Source organism: Elephas maximus, chromosome 10 (genome assembly GCF_024166365.1).
Source record: "Elephas maximus indicus isolate mEleMax1 chromosome 10, mEleMax1 primary haplotype, whole genome shotgun sequence".
Taxonomy (NCBI): domain Eukaryota; kingdom Metazoa; phylum Chordata; class Mammalia; order Proboscidea; family Elephantidae; genus Elephas; species Elephas maximus.
The window spans coordinates 12,735,328-12,758,953 of NC_064828.1; the positions used below are offsets into that span (position 1 = coordinate 12,735,328).

Below are 23,626 nucleotides of genomic sequence, written 5' to 3' on the forward strand. Positions count from 1 at the left end.
CACCAAAAAATAAATTAAAATCATACCAAGGTTGAACCAGAATGGGTTCTATTTGCATTTAATGTCCAGAAAGTGACTCTTCAGGATAAAAGAGAGGGCTCTGGTGCAGAGGCTGTCTAAGTTGTGAGCTGTAGTCTGAGTACCTCGATTCCCCTTCCTGCAGGGAGGCAGCCCTCTCCATCCCCTTGGCTCTCCCATCTGGCTCTTCCACTTGGCTCCCCACCACCATACACCGCCTGCCAAGGAATGCCCCATTGCCCAAGAGCTATCAAAGGCCCACATGGCACAGGGCCCTGACAGTTCATTGGACTCCACACCTCCTCTCAGCTGAGCAACACTGCCAAGAAAAACCTGAGGGCAAGTGAGAAAACCAGTTGCAATCTGCCCAGTAAGCAGGTGGAAGCAGCCAGCCCCACCTTTGGTGTCTCCTGGAGTCTACAGGATGGATGGGGAAGCAAACACTACAGGACCAGTTTCCTGAAGCTCCAGTCCACTCAGCCATTCCGTGGGGAGCAGACCGGGAGCTGGAGGCAGCCAGCATGGCACAAGGTGAGGAAGACTGCTGGAGAGCAGGGACTAGGCGGGCAGAAAGAGACTGTGGGAAATCAAGGAGGTAGATTCAGAGCAAGGGAGAAGTAAATAAAGAGCTGAGGCAGGAAGAGCAGAAACCTCAGAATTAGTGGTAGCCTGAGAACCAGGAGACAAAGAGGAAGCTGGCAGGTGAACACAGACAAACAGCCTCATGCCCAGATGTCTACTTCCACTGGTGGTGGGATGGGGCAGGACCAGGGGTTAGACATCAGGGCTCCTGTCCTTCTCTGCCACTAGCTGACCCTTTGACGTTGAGCAGGTCACTTCCCCTCTAATTGCCACTTTCTTCCCCTGAAAAATGGGGGAGTTTGGATAAGACAATCTTAAAGTTGTATTTCAGCTCTAAAAGTCTCTAAACTTTCACATCTTTCCTTCTTGACCCACTTCAGAGGATCTGTTACCCATTTTAGCCAACCTTTCCACCACCTCTTCCCTCTATACCATTACCCTCTCTTTAGAAAGCGCTGCTTTGAAGATTAGATGGTTAATTGAGACCATTTAGAGGAAGGAACGTTTAACTTGCTCTAAGAGTGTCGTTTACAGTTATTATTACAGCTTCACTTTCATTTACTATTTTTTGTGTTTAAAATTTTGTCTCTATTTATGATTTCTATTTACACAAGAAATATGTGAATACGTAGTTGATATAAAATAAATCAATAAAAAAGCTACAGTCCTCTGACTGCCACCCCAACCCCAGCCTCATCTCCACTGTTACCAGTCTCTTGCCCACGTATTTACATTCATGGATGTATTCAATGTAGTACATAAGATTTGATTGTGTGGCGTATATACTTATTCATAGTATCATCATACTATACATATTTTTATACAGCTTGATTTTTTTCACTCAATGGTATGTCTTGAAGCTATCACTATGCCAGTCAGTACTTATAGATCCACCTCAATATTTTCCACCTTGCTTAGTATTTCCATAGTATCTATGTAGGTAATTGACTTATCCTGTCCTCTATTGATGGGAATTTAGGTTGTTTTCCATTTTTCAGTTATACAAGCAGTGTTACCACAAACGTCTTTATCCATGCCTCTTTGTACTCATGTGGAGGTACCTCTCTAGGATAGATACTGAGAACACTTACTGTAAAAGTTCTTCCTATAGTCTCCTGTAAGACCAGTGACTTACAAATATCTTTTTTCAACAACATAAATGGCAACTATAAATGTGGACCTGGCTGGGTGGGATACACAGGGGTCAAACTGACTACATCTGTGGAAAGAGACGATGGGGAAGCTCAATATCATCGGTCAGAACAAGGTCAGCGGCCAACTGCAGAACAGACCATCAATTGCACATATGCAAGTTCAAGTTGAAGCTGAAGAAAATTAAAACAAGTCCATGACAGCCAAAGTACAATCTTGAGTCTATCCCACACGAATTATAGAGACCATCTCAAGAATATATTTGATGCACTGAATTGAACACTAATGACAGGACACCAGAGAAGTTGTGGCATGATATCATACATGAAGAAAACAAAAGGTCATTAAAAAGACAGAAAGAAAGAAAAGATCAAAATGGACGTCAGAAGAGACTCAAACTTGCTCTTGAGCATAGTGTCTTAGTCATCTAGTACTGTTGCAACAGAAATATCACAAGTGGATGGCTTTAGCAAACAGAAATTTATTCTCTCACAGTTTAGGAGCCTAGAAGTCTGAAATCAGGGCACTGGCTCCAGGGGAAGGCTTTCTCTCTCTGTTGGCTCTAGGGGAAGGTCCTTGTCATCGATCTTCCCCTTGTCAAGGAGCTTCTCAGTGCAGGGATCCTGGGTCCAAAGGACACACTCTGCTCCCATCTCTTCCTGCTTGGTGGTAATTAAGTCCTTCTCCTCTCTGCTCACTCTCTTTTTTATATCCTGTAGATTGTGTCCTGCCTCATTAACTTAACTGCCCCAATCCTGCCTCATTAATATCATTAAAAAAAAAAAAAAACCAAGCCTGTTGCTGTCAAGTTAATTCTGACTCATACCAACCCTGTAGGACAGTATAGAACTGCCCCATATGGTTTCCAAGAAGTAACTGGTGGATTCAAAATGCTGACTTTTGGTTAGCAGCTGAATACTTAACCACTGCACCACCAGGGCTCCTTTAACATCATAGAGGTTAGGATTTACAACGCATAAGATAATTACATCAGATCACAAAATGGAGGACAACCACACAATACTGGGAATCATGACCTAGCCAAGTTGACATATTTTCAAGGGATACAGTGCGACCCATGACAAGAAGCTAAAGCAAATGGAAGAAATAATGAGGTAAAAGAACTGAAGAGAAGATTTCAAAGAGTGGCTAGAGAAGACAAAGTATTATAATGAAATGAGCAAAGACCTGGAGTTAGAAACCAAAAAGTGAAGAACAAGCTTGGCATTTCTCAAGCTGAGAGAACTGAAGAAAAAATTCAAGCCTCGAGTTGCAATTTTGAAAGATTCTATGGGCAAAACATTGAATGACAGAGGAAGCATCAAAAGAAGATGGAAGGAATACACAGTCATTGTACCAAAAAGAATCAGTCATGTTCAACCATTTCAAGAGGTAGCATATGATCATGAACCAATGGTGTTGAAGGAAGAAGCCTAAGCTTCACTGAAGGCATTGGTGAAAAGCAAGGCTCCAGGAATTGATGGAATATCAATTGAGATGTTTGAACAAACAGATGCGGTGCTGGAAGTGCTCACTCGTCTATGCCAGGAAATTTGGAAGACAGCTACCTGGTCAATGACTGGAAGAGATACATATTTGTGCCCATTCCAAAGAAAGGTGATCCAACAGAATGTGGAAATTATCAGACAATATCATTAATATCACAAGCAAGTAAAATTTTACTGAAAGTAATTCAAAAACGGTTGCAGCACTATATTGACAAGGAACTGCCAGATATTCAAACTCGATTTAAAAGAGGACATGGAACCAGGGATATCATTGCTGATGTCAGATGGATCTTGACTGAGAGCAGAGAATACCAGAAAGACGTTTGCCTGTGTTTTATTGACTATGCAAAGGCATCCAACTGTGTGGATCATAACAAATTATGGATAACATTGCAAAGTATGAGAATTCCATGAGGAATTGTGCTCATGAGGAACCTGTATATAGATCAAGAGGCAGTCATTCAAACAGAGCAAGAAGATAACTGCATGGTTTTTAAATCCGGCAAGGTGTGTGTCAGGGTTGTATCCTTTCACCATACTTATTCAGTCTGTATGCTGAGCAAATAATACAGGAAGCTGGACTATATGAAGAAGAATGGGGCATCAGGATTGGAGAAAGACTCATTAACAACCTGTGTTATGCAGATGACATAACCTTGCTTGCTGAAAGTGAAGAGGACTTGAAGCACTTACTGGTGAAGATCAAAGACCACAGCCTTCAGTATGGATTACACCTCAGCATGAAGAAAACAAAAATCCTCACAACTGGACCAATAAGCAACATCATGATAAATGGAGAAAAGATTGAATTGGTCAAGGACTTTGTTTTACCTAGATCCACAATCAACATGCACAGAAGCAGCAGTCGAGAAATCAAATGACATATTGCATTGGGCAAATCGTCTGCAAAAGACCTCTTCAAAGTGTTAAAAAGCAAAAATGTCACTTTGAGGACTAAGGTGCTTCTGACCCAAAAGACCCAAGCCATGGTATTTTCAATTGCCTCATATTTGTGCAAAAGCTGTACAATGAATAAGGAAGACCGAAGAAGAATTGATGCCTTTGAACTACGGTGTTGGTGAAGAATATTGAATATACCATGGAAACCCTGGTGGCATAGTTGTTAAGTGCTACAGCTGTTAACCAAGAGGTTGGCAGTTCAAATCCACCAGGCGCTCCTTGGAAACTCTATGGGGCAGTTCTACTCTGTTCTATAGGGTCGCTATGAGTCGGAATCGATTTGATGGTTGGGTTTATGGGCTGCCAGAAGAACAAACAAATCTGTCTTGGAAGAAAAACAGCCAGAATGCCCCTTAGAAGCGAGAATGGCGAGACTTCGTCTCACGTACTTTGCGTGTGTTATGAGGAAGGACCAGTCCCTGGAGAAGGAATCATGCTTGGCTAAGTAGAGGGCCAGCAAAAAAGAGGAAGAGTTCGATGAGATGGATTGACACCGTGGCTGCAACAATGGGCTCAAATACAGCAATGATTGTGACGATGGCGCAGGACCAGGCAGTGTTTCATTCTGTTATACATAGGGTTGCTATGAGTCAGAACTGACTTGACAGCACCTGACAACAACACAGTTTCCTTTCTAACTTGCAGACTTTATACCCTATTCTCCCCTGGCAGCAAGGCGCATAAATACCCCCAATATTAAATGTGTACCTCTTGTTTGGATATCTGGTGTCTGGGGTGAAGAACAATCCCTGTGTTATAAACAAAGATGAACTTGACCTCGTGATATACCCAGAGAATGAGACTTAGCCCCAGTGGTCAAGTCAGAGGTCTGCCAGGCAGATGTTGCCACACCTGTTGGATAGTCTGGGTCATGTGTTCTGACCAGAATCAGACCAGTTTAGTGGTCCCTCTAGTCTACTGGTCTCCAAGAAGAGCTTTGTTTCCTACTACCAAGAAAAAGCCAACTGCTTTCCCAACCAGCAGTGGGTCAGGTTGTCCTTTTGGATCATGACAGAGACCTGCAATGGGTGGAAGCTGCTGAGTAATGGAAATAGCACAGAACTTGAGTCAGGAAGCCTAGGTTTGACCTTAAGCAAGGCATTGAATCTACCTTAACTTTGGTTTTTCTCATCCCCAAGTGTGGATGACAGGACATTTCTTCTCTCCAAGGTTCTGGTAAGGATAAAATGGATAATGGCATCTTCTTTCATTTCTTTTAGTAATGTTTTGTGGTTTTCAGTTTACAAGTCTTGTACTTCATTTGTTAAAATTATTCCTATGTATTGCATTCTTTTTGATGTTATAGTAAATGGAATTGTTTTTTAAATTTCATTTTTAGATTGTTCATTCCAAGCACAGAGAGATACAATTGATTTTTGTATACTGGCCTTGTATTCTGCAACCTTGCTGAATTTGTGTATTAGCTCTAATACTTTTTTGTGTGAGTGGATTCCTTAGAATTTTTTAGATACAAGATTGTGTCATCTATGACTAGAGATAGTTTTACTTCTTTCTTTCCAATCTGGATGCTTTTTATATCTTTTTCTTGCCCAATTGCACTGGCTAGAACTTCCAGAATGATACCAAATAGGAGTGGTAAGAGTGTCTTGTTCCTGATCTTAGAGGAAAAGCATCCAGACTTTCACCATTAAGTTGTGATGTTAGCTGTGGCTTTTTCTTAGATGCCATTTTTCAGGCTGAGGAAGTTCCCTTCTATTCCTAGTTTGTTGAGCATTTTTATCATAAAAAGATGTTGGATTTTGTCAAATGCTTTGGTTCATACTTTTTTTTAATCTAAATACAGCCAAGATAAAGCAACCAGGTCTCTGTCTCCATTGGCTTATATGTAGTCGTAGAAGACAGACAAAGAAAAAAGCGTGACTAAGAAAAATATTTGAGCCCCTTATGTTGAGCCTGCAATGAGCAGGTTCTCAGTAAAAGTGTGTTGATATAAATGAACAAATGAGCATGACATGTAAATTACCTCGACAGTTAAGCAGTCAAGGTTACCTAAGAGTGGTATAGCTTAGTTCCATGGACCAGTGGGAGATGGGAAGAAGCTTGGGACAGGCTTCATGAAGGAGTTGGGTCTTGAATAAGCCTTGAAGGACAGATGGAATTTGGTTAGATCGTCGGGGGGGGGAGGGGTATTCTTGGGGCTACAACAGGAACAAAAACATAGGCAGATAAGGGTACCATTTGTTCAGGGACAGCTTGGCCAGAGGAGAGGGCCCATAATGGAAGTAGTGGGATATAAGAATACAAGCATAATTGAGGCCAGGTATGGAGAGTGTGTCAGGTTAAGAGGTGAGCCTTTCATACTGTGAGCTGTAGGTCATCTCTGAACTTTGAAAGCAAAAGGATGACCTGATCAAATTGTCTTGAGGAAAGGTAATCTAAGTGACTTGTTAGTGGGTGGCTTGGTGTGGAGAGACAGGAGGCAGGTGATCTGATGGAGGCTGTTACAGTCACTAGATGTGAGGCGAGGAGGTTGGAATTACATTGAGCTTGAAAAGGAATGGCCGGACATCAGAGGTGCTTCAATGGAAGGAATGAAGAGACTTGGAGACACATGAGTGGGTACTGGCTAAAAAGGAGAGGGGTAAGCCAATTGTAACACAAAGGTCCCAAGTGCCTGGACCATCTCTGTCAAATGGAGAAGTTCAGAATGGAGCCCTTTTGGGGAGGACTCTCTGGGGGAACAGTGAAGTTGGTCTGTGTTTTAGCAGAAGTTCTAGAAGGCTGGAAGTGGGCCTTTCTTTGACCTCAGCATCCAAGCTCCCAGAGCATTGGGCACATGACATTAGTGGTGGTCAGAGAGCCACCTAATTGCTAAAAGAAGAGAAGCTAAGCCACAGACAGCTAACTCAGGGACAGCTATGCCAGGGATAGCTGTCCCAGGGGCAGCTAACCCAGAGACAGTTAACCCAGGGGCAGCTAACCCAGAGACGGCTAATCCAGGGACATCTAACCCAGAGACAGTTAATCCAGGAACATCTAACTCAGAGACAGTTAACCCAGGGGCAGATAACCCAGGGGTATCTAACCCGGAGACGGTTAACCCAGGGAGAGCTAGCCCAAGGACATCTAACCCAGAGACAGTCAACCCAGGGGCAGCTAACCCAGGGACAGCCCAAGGACAGCTAACTCAGGGACAGCTAACCCAGAGACAGTTAACCCAGGGGCAGCAAACCCAGGGACAGCTCTAGTTTACCAATGTGGAACCTGAGGCACACAGAGGCTGAGTGCCTTTCTCAAGTTTGCACTGCTAATAAGGGATGGACAGGATTGGACTGACTCAGAAACCCTGCTCTTTTATCTGCCCCCAGGCTGCCTTGACTCAGGCCTGGAGGTGGCCCTTGCCGACCTCCAAAGCTCCTGGAACAATGTGCATCACCACACTGAGGAGATCAGCTCCGACCGCCTCCTTGTTCGCCGGGGCCAGGCCTTCAACATCACCCTGTACTTCAAAAACCGGGGCTTCCAGCCAGGCCTGGACAACATCATCTTTGTGACTGAGACCGGTGAGCATGCCAGCTGGCTCACAGGCTGTGTGCGTGTGTGTGTGTGTGCATTGGGGGTGTAATGGGCACCGGTGGACTGCAAGGTCACCACAGAGGGCCTCAGCTCCTCTTCTCTCCAGGTCCTCTGCCGGACCTGGCCAGGGGGACTCGTGCAGTGTTCAGTCTGGCAGGTCGTGGTGGCCCCAGCCCCTGGATTGCGTTGCTGAAGACGAATGGGCCCATCTCCCTGGAGGTGAGCCTCTGCGCCCCTCCAATGGCAGCTGTGGGTCGGTACCTCCTGAAGATTCACATTGACTCCTTCCAGGGGTCTGTCACAGCCTATCAGATTGGGGAGTTCATCCTGCTCTTCAATCCCTGGTGCCCAGGTAAGGCAGGGTGCCAAGGATGGCGGGGTGGGGGGAGTTCCTCTGTCTCTGTGCCACAGAGAGCTGAGCTCAAGGATTTCTAGACCTCTGTTCCCTGGCCACCCATGACCTCCCCCTAATCCCACGGACTCAGCAAACACCCCAGCCTCCAACAACCAGGGCAGGGAGACCTCGCTATTTACTCACTTATTTAGAATTTTAAAATTACAAACTAAATTCTCTTTGCTTAAAAAAAAGAACTGTTACAATTAAGGTCCACCATTGTTACCACTGATCTTCATCATATATATTTTTAAGGTAACTGGAGTTTTTTCATTAAAAAAGTAATATATGCACCACGTGTTGCATTGAGCATTAGTTGAATGAATAAATAAATAAAGGGTAAAAAAAAAAAATAGAAAGGTATAAGGTAAAAAATATAGCTTTCTCCCTACCTCCCAGTTCATTCTCCAGAGGAAACCACTAGTAACATTTTCTGGTGTAGGCTTACAAAAATTTTCTCTGCTTAATCAAATGTCACATATGAGATTCTATAATACGTACGATTCTTGTGTGTGTGTGTGCTTTAGGTGTAAGGTGACAGTGCAAATTAGTTTTTCGTTCAAAAATTTTATAAACAAATGGTTTTATGACATTAGTTGCAATCCCTGCAATAAATCAGCATTCACACCCTACCCCTTTCCACCCTGGGTTCTCAGTGTCCATTCGTCCAATTTTCCTGTCCTTTCCTGCCTTTTTGTCTTTGCTTTCGGGCAGGTGTTGCCTATTTGGCCTTGTATACTTGGTTGAACTAAGAAGCACGTTCATCACGAGTGTTTGTTTTATAGGCCTGTCTACTCTGTGGCTGGAAGGTGGACTCTGGGAATGGCTTCAGTTCTGAGTTAGCAGGGTGCCCATAGTCTCGGGAGTTCCTCCAGTCACTGTATGACCAGCAAGTCTGGTCTTTTTGGGGGAGTTAGAATTTTATTCTACATTTTCTTCCCTCTCTGCCCAGGACCCTCTATTGTGACCCCTGTCAGAGCACTTGGTGATGGTAGCTGGGCACCATCTAGTTCTTCTGGGCTCAGGCTGATGGAGGCTGAGGTTTATATGGTCCATTAGTCCTTTAGACTAATATTTTCCTTGTGTCTTTGGTTTTCTTCATTTTTCTTTGCTCTGAACATGCTGAGACCAATAGATATATCTTAGATGGCCACTCACAAGCTTTTAAGACCCCAGACACTACTCACCAAGGTGGGATGTAGAACATTTTCTTTATGAGCTATGTTATGCCAGCTGACCTAGATGTGCCCTGAGACCATGATCCCCAGACCTCAGCCCCAGTAACTCAGTCCCTCAACGTGTTTGGATGTGTCTAGGAAACTTCTATAACTTTGCCTTGGTCAAGTTGTGCTGACTTCGCCTATATTGTGAGTTTCTTTCCCTTCACAAAAGTTACCACCTGCATACTATCTAGTTAGTGACTTTCCCTCCCCACCCCTTCCCTCCCTCATAACCATCAAAGATCTTTCCTTTTTTTCTGTGTGTAAACCTTTTCTTGGTTTTTTATAGTAGTGGTCTTATACAACATTTGTCCTTTCGTGGTTGACTTATTTCACCCAGCACAAAGCCCTCCAGATTCATCCATGTTGTGAGATGTTCCATGGATTCATCATTGTTCTTTGTCATTGTGTACCATTCCATTGTGTGTACGTACCATAATTTGTTTATCCATTCATCTGTTGATGGGCACTTAGGGTTGTTTCCATCTTTTTGCTATTGTGAATAAAGCTGAAATGAACACGGGTGTGCATATGCCTATTCATGTGACAGTTCTTATTTCTCTAGGTTATATTCCTAGGAGTGGGATTGCTGGATCCTATGGTATTTCTATTTCTAGCTTTTTAAGGAGACACCATATCATTTTCCATAGCGGTTATACCATTGTACATTCCCAATAGCAGTGCATAAGAGTTCCAATCTCCCAGCAACCTCTCCAACATTTGTTATTTTCTGTTTTTTTTTTTTTTTTTGACTAGTGCCAGTAATGTTGGGGTGAAATGGTTTCTCATTGTAGCTTTGATTTGCATTTCTGTAGTGTCTAATGATAGCAAGCATTTCCTCATGTGTCTGTTAGCCGCCTAAATGTCTTCTTCTGTGAAGTGTCTGTTTATATCCTTTGCCCGTTTTTCAATTGGGTTACTTGTGTTTTTGCTGTTGAGGTGTTAAAGTATTCTATAATTTTAGAGATTAGACCCTTGTTGGATGTATCATAGTCAAAAAAGTTTTTCCCAGTTTGTAGGTTCTCTTTTTACTCTTTTGGTAAAGTCTTTTGATGAACATAAGTGCTTGATTTTTAGGAGTTCCAAGTTATCTAGTTTCTCTTCTGGTGTTTGTGCATTGTTAGTTGTGTTTTGTATTCTATTTATGCCACGTATTAGGGCTTCTAGCATTGTTCTTATTTTGTCTTCCATGATCTTTACCATTTTAGATTATATATTTAGGTCTTTGATCCATTTTGAATTTGTTTCATTTTTTTAAAGATGGACATCAGTTTTGCCAGCACCATTTGGTAAAGAGGCTGTCTTTTCTCCTTTTAATGGACTTTGGTCCTTTGTCAAAGATCAGCTGACCATAGGTGGATGGATTTATATGTGGGTTCTTGATTCTGTTCCACCGATCTATGTGTCTGTCATTGTACCAGTACCAGGCTGTTTTGACTACCTTGGCTGTATAGTAGGTTTTGAGGTCAGGTAATGTGAGTCTTCCTACTTTGTTATTTTTCTTCAATAACACTTTGCTTAACTGGGGTCTCTTTCTTTTCAATATAAAGTTGGTGATCAGTTTTTTCATCTCACTGAAGAATGCTGTTCATGTTTGGATCAGGATTGCATTATATTTGTAGATCGCTTTGGGTGGTATTGACATTTTCTCAATGTTGTGTCTTCCTATCCATGAGCATGATATGTTTTTCCATTTATTTAGATCTCTTTTGGTTTCTTGCAATAGTGTTATTAGTTTTCTTTTTATAGATTTTTTACGTCCCTGGTTAGATTTATTCCTAAGTTTTTTATCTTTTTAGGGGCTATTATACATGGTATTATTTTCCTGATTTCCTTTTCAAAATTCTCTTTGTTGGTGTATAGGAATCCATCTGATTTTTGTATGTCGAGCTTGTATCCTGCTATCTGATGAATCTTTCTATTAGTCCTAGTAGCTTTCTCGTGGAATCTTTGGGGTTCTCTACGTATAGGATCATATCATCCACGCATAGGGATAGTTTTACTTCTTCCTTTCCAATTTGGATGCCCTTCATTTCTTTTTCTTTCCTTATTGCTTTAGCTAGGACTTCTAGTACAACATAAAATAGGAGTGGTGATAAAGGGCATCCTTGTCTTGTTCCTGTTCTCAGGGGAAATGCTTTCAGCCTCTCTCCATTGAGAATGATATTGGCTGTTGCTTTTGTATAGCTCATTGCCCTCCAGTCAATTCTCACTCATAGCTACCCTACGGGACAGAGTAGAACTGCCCCATAGGGTTTGCAAAGAGTGGTTGGTGGATTAGAACTGCCAAACTTTTGGTTAGCAGTTTTTTTACCACTTTTTTTTTTTAATTGTGCTTTAAGTCAAAGTTTACAGTTCAAGTCAGTTTCTCATACAAAAACTTATACACACATTGTTAAGTGACCCTAGTTGCCCTCCCTATAATGTGACAGCACACTCCTCCTCTCCACCCTGTATTTCCTGTGTCCACTTAACCAGCTCCTGTCCCTCTCTGCCTTCTCATCTCACCTCCAGACAGGAGCTGTCTGCTTAGTCTCATGTATCTATTTGAGCTAAGAAGCGCCCTCCTCACCAGTATCATTTTATGTTTTACAGTACAGTCTAATCTTTGTCTGAAAAGTTGGCTTCAGGAATGGTTTTAGTTTTGGGCTAACAGAGAGTCCGGGGTCCATGTCTTCTGGAGTCTCTCCAGTCTCAGTCAGACCATTATGTCTGATCTTTTTACTAGAATTTGAGTTCCGCACCCCATTTTTCTACTGCTCCGTCAGGGACTCTGCTGTGTTCCCTGTCAGGGTGGTCATTGGTGGTAGCTAGGCACCATCTGGTTCTTGTGGTCTCAGGTTGATGGAGTCTCTGGTTTATGTGGCCCTTTCTGTCTCTTGGGCTCATATTTCCCTTGTGCCTTTGGTGTTCTTCATTGTCCTTTGCTCCAGGCGGGTTGAGGTCAATTGATGCACCTTAGATGGCCACTTGCTAGCTTTAAAGACCCCAGATGCCACTCACCACAGTGGGATGCAGAACATTTTCTTAATAAACTTTATTATGCCAATTGACCTAGATGTCCCCTGAGACCATGGTTCCCAGAACCCCATACCTGCCACTCTGTCCCTTGAAGAGTTTGGTTGTATTCAGGAAACTTCTTAGCTTTTGGTTTAGTCCAGCTGTGCTGACTTCCCCTGTATTGTGTTGTCCTTCCCTTCACCTAAAATAATTCTTATCTACTATCTAGTTTAGTATCTAGGGAAACCCTGGTGGCATGGTGGTTAAGTGCTACTGCTGCTAACCAAAGCGTCGGCAGTTCAAATCCGCCAGGCGCTCTTTGGAAACTCTACGGGGCAGTTCTACTACTCGACGGCACTGGGTTTTTTGCTGGGATCTGGTTAGTGAATACCCCTCTCCCTCCCTCCCCACCCTCATAACCATCCAAGGAATGTTTTCTTCTGTGTTTAAACCTTTTCTTGAGTTCTTCTAGTAGTGGTCTTATACAAACTTTGTCTTTTTGCAACTGACTAATTTTGCTCAGCATAATGCCTTCCAGATTCATCCATGTTATGAGATGTTTCACGGATTCATCATTGCTCTTTATCATTTCCGTTGTGTATTCCATTGTATGAATATACCATAATTTGTTTATCCACTTATCCATATCTACTTGGGCACCTAGGTTGTTTCCATCTTTTTGCTATTGTGGACAGTGCTGCAAAGAAACGGGTGTGCATATATCTATTCTAGTGAGGGCTCTTATTTCTCTAGGACATATTCCAAGGAGTGGGATTGCTGGGTCATATGGTAGTTCTATTTCTAGCTTTTTAAAAAAGGAAGGGCCAAATCGATTTGCAAAGTGGTTGTACCATTTTACATTCCTACGAGCAGTGTATAAGTGTTCCAGTCTCTCCACATCCTCTCCAACATTTGTTATTTTGTGTTTTTTGCATTGGTGCTAGCCTTGTTGAGGAGAGATGATATCTCATTGTAGTTTTGATTTGCATTTCTCTGATGGCTAATGATTGTGAGCATTTCCTTACGTATCTGGTAACCACCAGAATGTCTTCTTTGGTGAAGTGCCTGTTCATATCCTTTGCCCATTTTTACTTGGGTTATTTGTCTTTTTGTCATTGAGGTTTTGCTGTACCTTGCAGATTTTAGGGATTAGACACTGATCAGATTTGTCATAGTCAAAATTTTTTTCCCAGTCTGTAGGTTGTCTTTTTTACTCTTCTGATAAAGTCTTTTGATAAGCATAAGTGTTTGATTTTTAGGAGCTCCCAGTTATCTAGTTTCTTTTCTGGTGTTTGTGCATTGTTAGTAATGTTTTGTATACTGTTTATGCCACGTATTAGGGCTTCTAGCATTGTCCTTATTTTGTCTTCCATGATCTTTATCATTTTAGATTATATATTCAGGTCTTTGCTCCAGTTTGAGTTAGCTTTGTGCGTGGTGTGAGGTATGGGTCTTGTTTCATTTTTTTGCAAATAGATATCCAGTTAAGCCAGCACCATTTGTTAGAGACTGTCTTTTCCCCAATTCGCAGACTTTGGGCCTTTGTTAAATATTAGCTGCTCATAGTGAATAAATTTAGGTCTGGATTTTCAGTTCTGTTCGATTGGTCTATGTATCTGTTTTTGTACCAGTACCAGGCTGTTTTTACTTCTGTGGTGGTATAATAGGTTCTAAAATCAGGTAGCGTGAGGCCTTCGACTTTGCTCTTCTTCAGTAATGCTTTACTTGACCAGGGCCTCTTTCCTTTCCATATGACATCGGTGATTTGTTTCTCCATCTCATTAAAAAATGCCATTGGAATTTGGATTGGGACTGCATTGTATCTATAGATCACTTTGGGTAGAATAGACATTTTCACAATGTTGAGTCTTCCTATCCACGAGCAAGATATGTTTTTCCACTTGTGTAGGTCTCTTTTTAACCACTGGTTTTGTATAATCAAACCAAACCCAGTGCTGTCGAGTCGATTCCGACTCATAGCGACCCTATAGGACAGAGTAGAACTGCCCCATAGAGTTTCCAAGGAACGCCTGGAGGATTTGAACTGCCCACCTGTTGGTTAGCAGCTGTAGCACTTAACCACTACGCTACCAGGGTTTCCATGGTTTTGTATAGATGACTTTTATTATGTTGAGGAATTTCCTTTCTCTTCCTACTTATTGGAAGTTTTTACCAGGAATGGGTGTTGGACTTTATCAAATTCCTTTTCTGCATCCATTGAGATGATCGTGTGATTCCTTTCTTTTGCTGTATTTATGTGATGTATTACATTGATTTTCTAACATTGAACCATCCTTGCAAACCTGGTACGAATCCCACTCAGTCGTGGTGTATTTTTTTTTTTTTTTTTGACATGATGCTGAATTCTATTGGCTAGAATTTGTTGAGAATTTTTGCATCTATGCTCATGAGAGATATTGGTCTGTTATGTTCTCTTTTTGTGGTAACTTTGTCTGGCTTTGGTAGCAGGGTTATGCTGGCTTCATAAAATGAATTCAGGAGTGTTCTTTCTTTTTCTACACTCCGAAATAGTTTTAGTACTGGTGTGAGCTTTTCTCTCAATGTTTGGTAGAATTCTCCAGTGAAGCTGTCCAGGCCAGGGCTTTTTTGTTGTTGTTGGGAGGTTTTTTTTTTTTTTTAATTATTATTATTACCTCTTCTATTTCTTCTTTTGTTATGGGTTTGTTCAGATTTTCTTTTTTTTTAATTTATTTATTGTGCTTTAGGTGAAAGTTTACAAATCAAGTCAGTCTCATACAAAAAGCCATATACACACCCCGCCGTGCCCTCCCAGCTGCTCTCCCCTTAATGAGACAGCACGTTCCTTCTCTCCACCCTGTCGACCAGCTTCTGTGCCCCTCTTCCTTCTCTGTTCAGATTTTCTATTTCAGCTTGTCTTAGGTTAGGTAGGCAGTGTGTTTCTAGAAATTCAGCCATTCTCTCTAAGTTCTCAAATTTGTTGGAGTACAATTTTTCATAGTATTCAGTTATGATCCTTTTTATTTCAGCTGATTCTGTTGTAATGTCCCTCATTTCATTTCTTGCTTGAGTCATTTGCCTCCTCTCCTGTTTTTCTTTTGTCAGGTTGGCCAATACTTTGTCCATTTTGTTGATCTTTTCAAAGGACTGACTTTTGGTCTTGTTGGTTCTTTCTATTGTTTTTTTTTTTTTTGTTCTCTATTTCATTTATTTCTTCTCTAATCTTTATTATTTCCATCCTTCTGGTGTCTGTGAGCTTTTGTTGCTCTTTTCTTTCTATTTCTTTGAGTTGTAGGGCTAACATTTTGATTTTGACTTCTTTTTTGATGTATGCTTTTATTGCTAGGAATTTTTTTTTATTCCCTGTTTGATTTCGTCTATTACCCAGTTGCTTTTAAGTAAAGTACAATTTCCATGTAATGCATACCATTCTTCAACTTGCTTTTTTCATTTAACAATTCAACTTTGGGCATATTTTCCTATCAGTACATTCTTTTCAACAGCAACAATTATTCCACTGTATGGATGAACCAAATGAATTTAACATGTTTTCTATTTACAAACATTTAGGCTATTTCCAGTTTTTCTTTGTTTTGTACAAACAAAGTTGCAGTGAATATCCCTGCATTTATGCCTTTAAACAATTCTGAGAATAAAATTGTAGGATATATTTTCAGAAGTAAATTTGCTAATTCAAATACAAATTTTTTAAATTTTTGTTGTGCTTTAAGTGAAAGTTTACCAACCAAGACAGTCTCTCATACAAAAATTTATATACACCTATATACTCCTAGTTGCTCTCCCTCTAATGAGACAGCACACTCCTTCCCTCCGCTCTCTCTTTTCATGTCCATTCAGCCAGCTTCTGACCCCCTCTGCCCTCTCATCTCCCCTCCAGACAGGAGATATCCACATAGTCTCGTGTGTCTACTGGATCCAAGAAGCTCATTCTTCGCCAGTATCATTGTCTGTCCCATAGTCCAGTCCAATTCCCGTCTTGAAGTGTTGGCTTTGGGAATGGTTTCTGTGTTGGGCTAACAGACCATGACCTCCAGGGTCCTTCTAGTCTCAGTCAGACCATTAAGTCTGGTCTTTTTATGAGAATTTGGGGTCTGCATCCCACTGCTCTCCTGCTCCTTCGGGGGTTCTCTGTTGTGTTCCTTGTCAGGGAAGTCATAGGTTTTAGCCAGGCACCATCTAGTTCTTCTGGTATCAGGCTGATGCAGTCTCTGGTTTATGTGGCCCTTTCTGTCTCTTGGGCTCATAATTACCCTGTGTCTTTGGTGTTCTTCATTCTGCTTTGCTCCAGGTGGATTGAGACCAGTTGATGCATCCTAGATGGCTGCTTGCTAGCGTTTAAGACCCCAGACGCCACTCTCCAAAGTGGGATGCAGAATGTTTTCTTAATAGATTCAAATATAAATTTTTATTGATGTCACCAAATATCTCTCCAAAAAGTTCCAATTTACACTACCTGCTACAGCAAATGAGAATGTCTAACACATGGATTTTGTTGTTGTTAGGTGTCGTTGAGTTGGTTTTGCCTCATACTGACTCCAAGTGATAGATTAGGACTGTCCCAAAGAGTTTTCTTGGCTGCAATCTTTATGGCAGCAGACCACCAGCTCTTTCTCCTGTGGAGCTGCTGGGTGGGTTTGAACCACCTATCTTTTATTTTTTTTGGCTTTATCAAAGAGAAATTTATTTTCTCGCAGTCTAGTAGGGTCAGAAGTCCAAATTCAGGGCTTCAGCTCCAGGGGAAGGCTTTCTCTCTGTCAGCTGTGGAGGAAGGTCCCTTTCATCAATTTTCCTCTGGAGTAGGAGCTTCTCTGCGCAGCAACCCTGGGTCCAAAGGATGCGCTCTGCTCCTGGCACTGCTTTCTTGTGAACCACCTATCTTTTGGTTAGCAGCTGAGTGCTTAATCATTTGCACCATGATCAGTGTATTACAAGTTATTCGATTTAAGGATTCTAATTTACATAGAAGGAAAGAAAGGAGAGAGAGATGAAAACTGATACTTAGGATTGTCTACTCAGAGTCAGATGATGTGCTGATCATGTTCACATATGTTAACTGGCCGAATTGTTCCAAAAACCCAGAGTAGTAGAAGTATCCCCATTTTACAGATGAGGCAACTGGGGCTCAGAATAGTTATGTGATAATATGGCTTACATGCCCGTTTCTCTGCCTTACCTAAACTGTCTATTATGGAGTATCAGGAGAATGCAGGAGAAGATACTCAGCCTCATCCACTCAGCTTGGGTGTTTTTAGAATCCTGGGTTCCACAGGCTTGTCCTCTAAATCTACCTGGTGTGTGTGTGTGCTTGTGTGTGCGTGCATAGATGGATAGACAGATATAAGGATGTGGTGTAGGCAGAATGAAGCACAAGCCAGGAAGAGAGGGTGGGAAGAAGTGCAGGAGGGGGAGAGAATAGAGAACTAGCAGAAGATGGAGTCAACTTCGAGAATGCTCCCCTTCCCATCCCTTCTCACTCTAATTTCTCCTCTGACCTTATCCCAAGGTGGCCTGCTGGTTGGTGTCAGAACCCGGGCTGACACTTCAACCACCTCCCATCTCCCTGTCACTGAATGGCTCACAACTCTCACCCACCAGCCAGGTGAAGGGGACTGTCACTCTGGACCAAGGAAAACCAGCTATCTGTTCTCGCTGTCTGCCTGTCTTTCTCTCTCTTTCACACACACACACACACACACACACACACACACACTCCTGACCTCCAAGGGAGAACCAGCACTGGGGCTAGAGATTGATAGGAGTCTCCATCACCACACCCAGGATATTGGTTGGGAAGCCCCACTCTGTAGCTCAGGCCACTGCTGTCCCCAGCTGTGAGAAGGGATGTGCAGTTTCAACCACGAACCTTTGGCTTCTTGCCTTGTGGATCTAAAACCTCAAAATTGCATCTCTGCAAGGAGCCCTCCTCCACCACCGTCCTGTTAGGCTGTGTCTGAGGCTGCCTCTGAGGAACGACAGAGAGACCCTCACCTCAGGGTCAGGCAGGGCCTCCAGGCAGTTCCAGGGGCACTGCAAAGGGGACACCTGCCCTTGTGGCCTTTTACTGGTTTTTACTTTTAAGAAGATGATTTTTTATATTATAAAAGCAGCACATGTTCTTTATGGAAGCACTAGAGAATGCCAATAGGCAAAAAGGAGAAAACAGATACAGACAATTGCTATTTACATCTTTTGGAAAAGGCTTCAGAATCCTTTGTTCATATACATATATATTTTTAGTAAAAGTCAATTCATGTTTTACACACTATTGTGTAACCTATTTAAACTTAATACAGTATGTATATATTTCTTCAGCCTGTGTATCCAGTTTTTCAACATTGTATAAAACTGTGAAGAATTCTGTGGTGAAGATGCACACCAGTCCCCAGCAACAGGGCATTTAGGTTATTTCAGCTTTTCAGGATTATAAACAGCACTCAGATGAACAGGGTAATATCTAAATATTTGCACACATCGCATATACTTTCCTTTATCTACATTTCCCATAAATGTAATGATTAGGCCAACGCCAATTCTGATTTGCTCTTTTCCAACTAGGATTAGGTGAGCGTAGCAGAAAGAGCCTAGGATGTGGGGTCACACGGGCTCTGTGTTCAAATTTCAGCTCTGTATTTACATGCCATTTGGGAAAGTCGCATAGCCACTCCGAACCTGTTTTCTCCACCTTAAAATGGGGCTATGATGTAAGTGTGTTCTGTAAATCAAGAGAACCCATCAAAGGCAAACTTTTATTATTCCACCTCACGTTCATATTGAGCCTGTTGCTGATGTTGGGGTGTGGTGGGAGGTGGGTCTCTCCAAGGCTTGCCATTGGTGTTGCCCAGTGCCCTCCCCAGAGCTCAGTTTCCCTGGAACCTTCTGAGGATGAGAATGGTGCAGGAAGGGCAAGAGGCCTTTCTTCCCCTGTGCGCCCACTCTGATTCCTAGGGGATGCCGTCTATATGGACAGTGAACCGCAGAGACAGGAGTATGTCATGAATGATTACGGCTTCATCTACCAAGGGAACAAGAACTGGATCTGCCCGTGCCCCTGGAACTACGGACAGGTGACCTCAGCCCTGCTGATGGCCCATGCATGCCCTGGGCTTGTGGGGACAAGGGAGTGGGAGTGCGGAGGTGGAGGGGTGCCCTTAGTCGAGGTTCATCTAGAACTGCCTACGGGTGGTGACTAATTGAGCTAGGAAGATGTGAGATGCAGCCACAGGTGCTAAGGAAGCAGCCACAGGAAGTAGTAAGGTCCATCCTTTGCTGACCATGTCTGGGTTATACGACAGGATCTCAGGGGAAAGAGCAGCTAAAGTCCCCACACTGACTGCACCGAGTGCGAGGGTGAGGATGAAAGGAACAGCGATGATAGCAACGATGATGGTGACTGGTATTTTTGTTAGTTAACTGTGTTTCTGGGGGGCCCATTTTCCACTCTCTTTCCTCATCCTCACAGCCCCAGTTGAAGGAACCTCAGATTCATCTTGTCACTTATTCCCCGTATACCCCATAGAAAAGACAAACATGCCGCTGATGAGCAGCAATGCATCTCGGTACCAATTACTGTTGCCTCTTCATTTGTTTGTTTGTTTTGATTATATGTCCTTTCATTACAAAAGTAATACAAGATTGTTTAAAAAAAAAAGTCTCGAAGAAATATTACAAAAATGGTCACTTAGAATGTGAAGGTGGCTCTAAGCACGGTCACTAACTTGGTATATGTTCCTCTACATTGTATTTTCTACACATATTCTAAAACATGTTATTTCATTTGTAAAAATCACGTCATAGTACTCCGGATGCTCTGCCAGTTCTGCCTTCATAAAAGCCTGCCTCTCACTTAAAGCTTGGCCCATAACAGCCACTCCAGGAAGTCCAGCGCCAGGCCAGGGAAGAGGGTGCTCTGGGCCGAGCCTGGCACCAGAACACCGCGGGACGGAGAGGATCATGGCAGAAGCCCTGGGTCCTTGTGGAGCCTTGGATCAGTTTGATATGGGTTCCTCTCCCAGACTTGCCCAGATAGAGCTCTGATACATGTGATCTTCAGGCCTAGCCTGGACCCTGGCTGTGTCTATAGCTAAGATGAGACACGGCAGCCTCAACTGCCCACAACTGACATTTCCAAAATTTCATTCATCACGGGCAGATTGGGGATCAAGCAGGGCCCCTGGACAGGAGTTTGCTGCCAACTGCGAGAAACGGAAGTGAGAAGTTGCTGCTTTCTGAGCCCTGGTTCCTTCCTTTTGTCATTCTGTTATTCAGTAAATATATATTGAATGCCCGCTCGGTGCCAGGCAGGGTGCTAGGAGCTGGAGATATAAAGATGAACAAGATCACTGTCCCTGATCCCACAGGATGGTGGGGACTCAGACACATAAACACTTCACTTATCACTTATCAAGCTGTGGGATATATAAAGATTAAGAGAAGGGTACAGGGGTTTGGGAGTCTGGGGAAAGGACACTTGGTTTGGGGGCAAGCTTCCTGGGAGAGGACTAAGTGTCTGTCCTGAGTTAGCCAAGTGAAGGGAGGATGGAAGTACACTCCAGGCAGAGAGAATGCTTGAATAAGGATGAGAAATGGTATCGCCTGCCACTGGAGTGACGAGAAGTCTGATATTGCTGGAGCAAAAATGGTGAGGTGAGGCTATTGAGACACAAGGCTGGAGAGGCAGGTGGTGGCCAGATCAGGGAGGGCCTTGTGTGCCTTGTAAGGAGGTTGGAGTTTTGGTTCTGAGGGACATAGGGGGCCTTTGAAAGTTTTAAAGCAGAGCGTGAACTGGTCAGGCCATCCCCTGGGAAAGATGGATCAGAGAAACCTCCAAATTCATTTTATTACCCAGTGTTATATGGGAATAAATCCACTCATTCACACTCATTCAACAAAGATGAATGGAGTCTCTACTACATACTGGGCACTGTACCAGGCCTAGGATCTAGAGTTGTGAGAAGGTCTGGAAAGCAGTAGAGTTTCCACTCAGAAGGGGAAGACAGACTTCAACTACATCATCGTAGCTGACTCTGATGAGCGCAGGGGACATATCCAACTAAACCAGGTTCGGGCTCAGGCAAGGCCCCAGTGCAGGTGGCACTCATGCCGAGCCTAAAGGGCAAGGAGGAGCCAGCCTGCCTTGCATGGGAAGTTTCCATAACTCATGTAAAATTAGTCAGTCCAGGGTCCCACTGAATCATGGGTGCCTTGGCAAGTTGGCGCCATCACCCCAGCAACGATTGCCAATCATGAGCTGGGTTAGACAGATGTGAAAGATGAGGCAATGTGGTTTTAGGAAGAACATTCTAGGGGCTCCAGGACTGTGGAGTTTGACGAAAGGCAAGGAGAAGGAGGCACCAACTTTTCAGCCCGTCAGGCTTGTTGGCAAAAAACAAAACCAGCAGTTGCAGCATCTACTTCAAAATGAAGGGGAGGGGTTTGACTTGCAGAGCTCACAAACCAGGTGAGCCATGGCCCCAGAGCTTTGAAGCCCTGCACCTGCCTGTGATGCAGTTAATGACCATTTTGTTTAGCATGGTTATCTCCTGAATGAATATGGATTCCATAAACCCACTTCATCAGAGAGCTGGGCCAGATGGGTCATGTATTTCTTCACGTACACCTGCACCAGGCATGGGCATCCCACCTCTCTGCATCTCTCCTTGCAGTTTGAAGAGAATATCATAGACATCTGTCTGAAGCTGCTAGACAAGAGCCTGAACTTCCAGATCGACCCAGCCACAGACTGTGTCCTACGAGGAAGCCCTGTCTACATAAGTAGAGTGGTGTGCGCCATGGTGAGGTCCAGGTGTAACCAGGGAGGGAGGGAGCTGCGCAGGGGAGCCTTGCCCACTCACGGTTGACCCCTGCAATGGGGGTTTGAAGAGTCAAGAGCCAGGGGGCCTTCTGGCAAGGTCACTTTGGATGAGACTGACACCAGAATGAGGCTGTGACAGGTTTTCTCAGCTGAGCTCTGAAATAGCTGGGTGTGGGCAACCACCTCTTTTAATTCCAGATTTCATGGGAAGGATTGAGTGTAGCCCCCCGTTTGGGAAATGGTCTAGTTGTTTCTAGATTTCCTTTGTTCTGAAGTATTTTTAAAAGCTTTCAGGGCCAAACTCTAGCTTGGAGGATAGGCTGTTGGTGGTGGATATAAACAGAACGATAAATAGTGGAGCACAAGTCAGAATAGACAGCCCTCCATCCTTGCCCCACCCCTTTAGCCAGAAGGCCTGGAAGTGTCCAGGTAAAATGAGGTCAAAAGCCTCCTCTGTGACTCAGGCTCATGGGCCTTCCCAATCAGCCACATGTCATGTCTTGTTGATGAAAAGGATACTTCTGATGCTTCTATATTTGGCTGCTCTTCAGATCAACAGCAATGACGACAATGGGGTGCTCAATGGAAACTGGAGCGAGAATTACTTGGATGGCACCAACCCTGCGGAGTGGACTGGCAGTGTGGCCATCCTGAAGCAGTGGCAGGCCTTAGGCTGCCAGCCAGTGCGCTACGGGCAGTGCTGGGTCTTTGCCGCCGTCATGTGCACAGGTAGGAAGCCCTGACAAGAAGTGGAAAGGTTCCACAGAGATATCAAAAATATAATAGTTGGCAGATTAGCCCTTCTGAACTGTTCTTGCACCAGCCTCATCCAGTTCCCACCAAGGGACATTTGGAAGGAAGACCTTTCCAGCTAAAATGTCCCATTATTGGCCTTAGGCCTCACATATTTGGACCTATTGTAACAGTGGGCTTAAGCAGAACAATGATTGTGAGGATGGCACAGGACTGGGCAGTGTTTCGTTCTGTTGTACATAGGGTTGCTATGAGCTGGAACCAACTCAATGGCACCTAGCAACAAAAACAACATTGTAAAGATGGAACTTCTTGGACCTGGCACCCCTCCCTGTTTCTCAGCTTGGCCAACCCAATGGAATATTCCTAAGAGCCTGGTTGGGAATTGTCCAGGTCCAAGATAGGAATGAGATGAGAGGCCAAGTAATTAGAAAACTTACAAAAAGATTAGTACCTCTAGAGCACAGAGAATGGGCTTGATGATGTGCCCATGGAAGGGAAATGTGAGTCTGAGCTGTGATGTAGGCTATGGGCCAGAACAAGATGGCATCTTAATAAAATGACCTCGAATTTGGAGTTGTTACAGGTTTAAGGGACCTGGGGGCCTGATTCAGGCCAGGGAGTTAGGGTCGGGGAAAGAGAGGAAAGCAGTTTTCAGGTAGGAAATTGATGCTACATTAAAAAAAAAAAA

The 23,626-nt window shown here is 43.4% G+C and overlaps 1 protein-coding gene across 2 annotated transcripts in view; it reads left to right on the forward strand.

Annotated features, from left to right (window-relative positions):
- Nucleotides 1-397: 397 nt before the first annotated feature.
- The window catches only part of TGM5 (transglutaminase 5), a 46,327-nt gene continuing 23,098 nt past the window's right edge, over nt 398-23,626 (forward strand). Inside the window, exons 1-7 of one of the 2 annotated variants that reach the window (XM_049898944.1) lie at nt 398-549; nt 7,550-7,744; nt 7,864-7,976; nt 8,049-8,109; nt 19,317-19,435; nt 22,034-22,162; nt 22,734-22,911. In XM_049898944.1, the coding sequence (XP_049754901.1) occupies nt 447-549; nt 7,550-7,744; nt 7,864-7,976; nt 8,049-8,109; nt 19,317-19,435; nt 22,034-22,162; nt 22,734-22,911 (898 nt within the window). In that variant the 5' untranslated portion in view covers nt 398-446. Of the gene's footprint in view, nt 550-7,549; nt 7,745-7,863; nt 8,110-19,316; nt 19,436-22,033; nt 22,163-22,733; nt 22,912-23,626 lie in introns of both variants that reach the window. The other variant, XM_049898943.1, reaches the window with a different exon arrangement.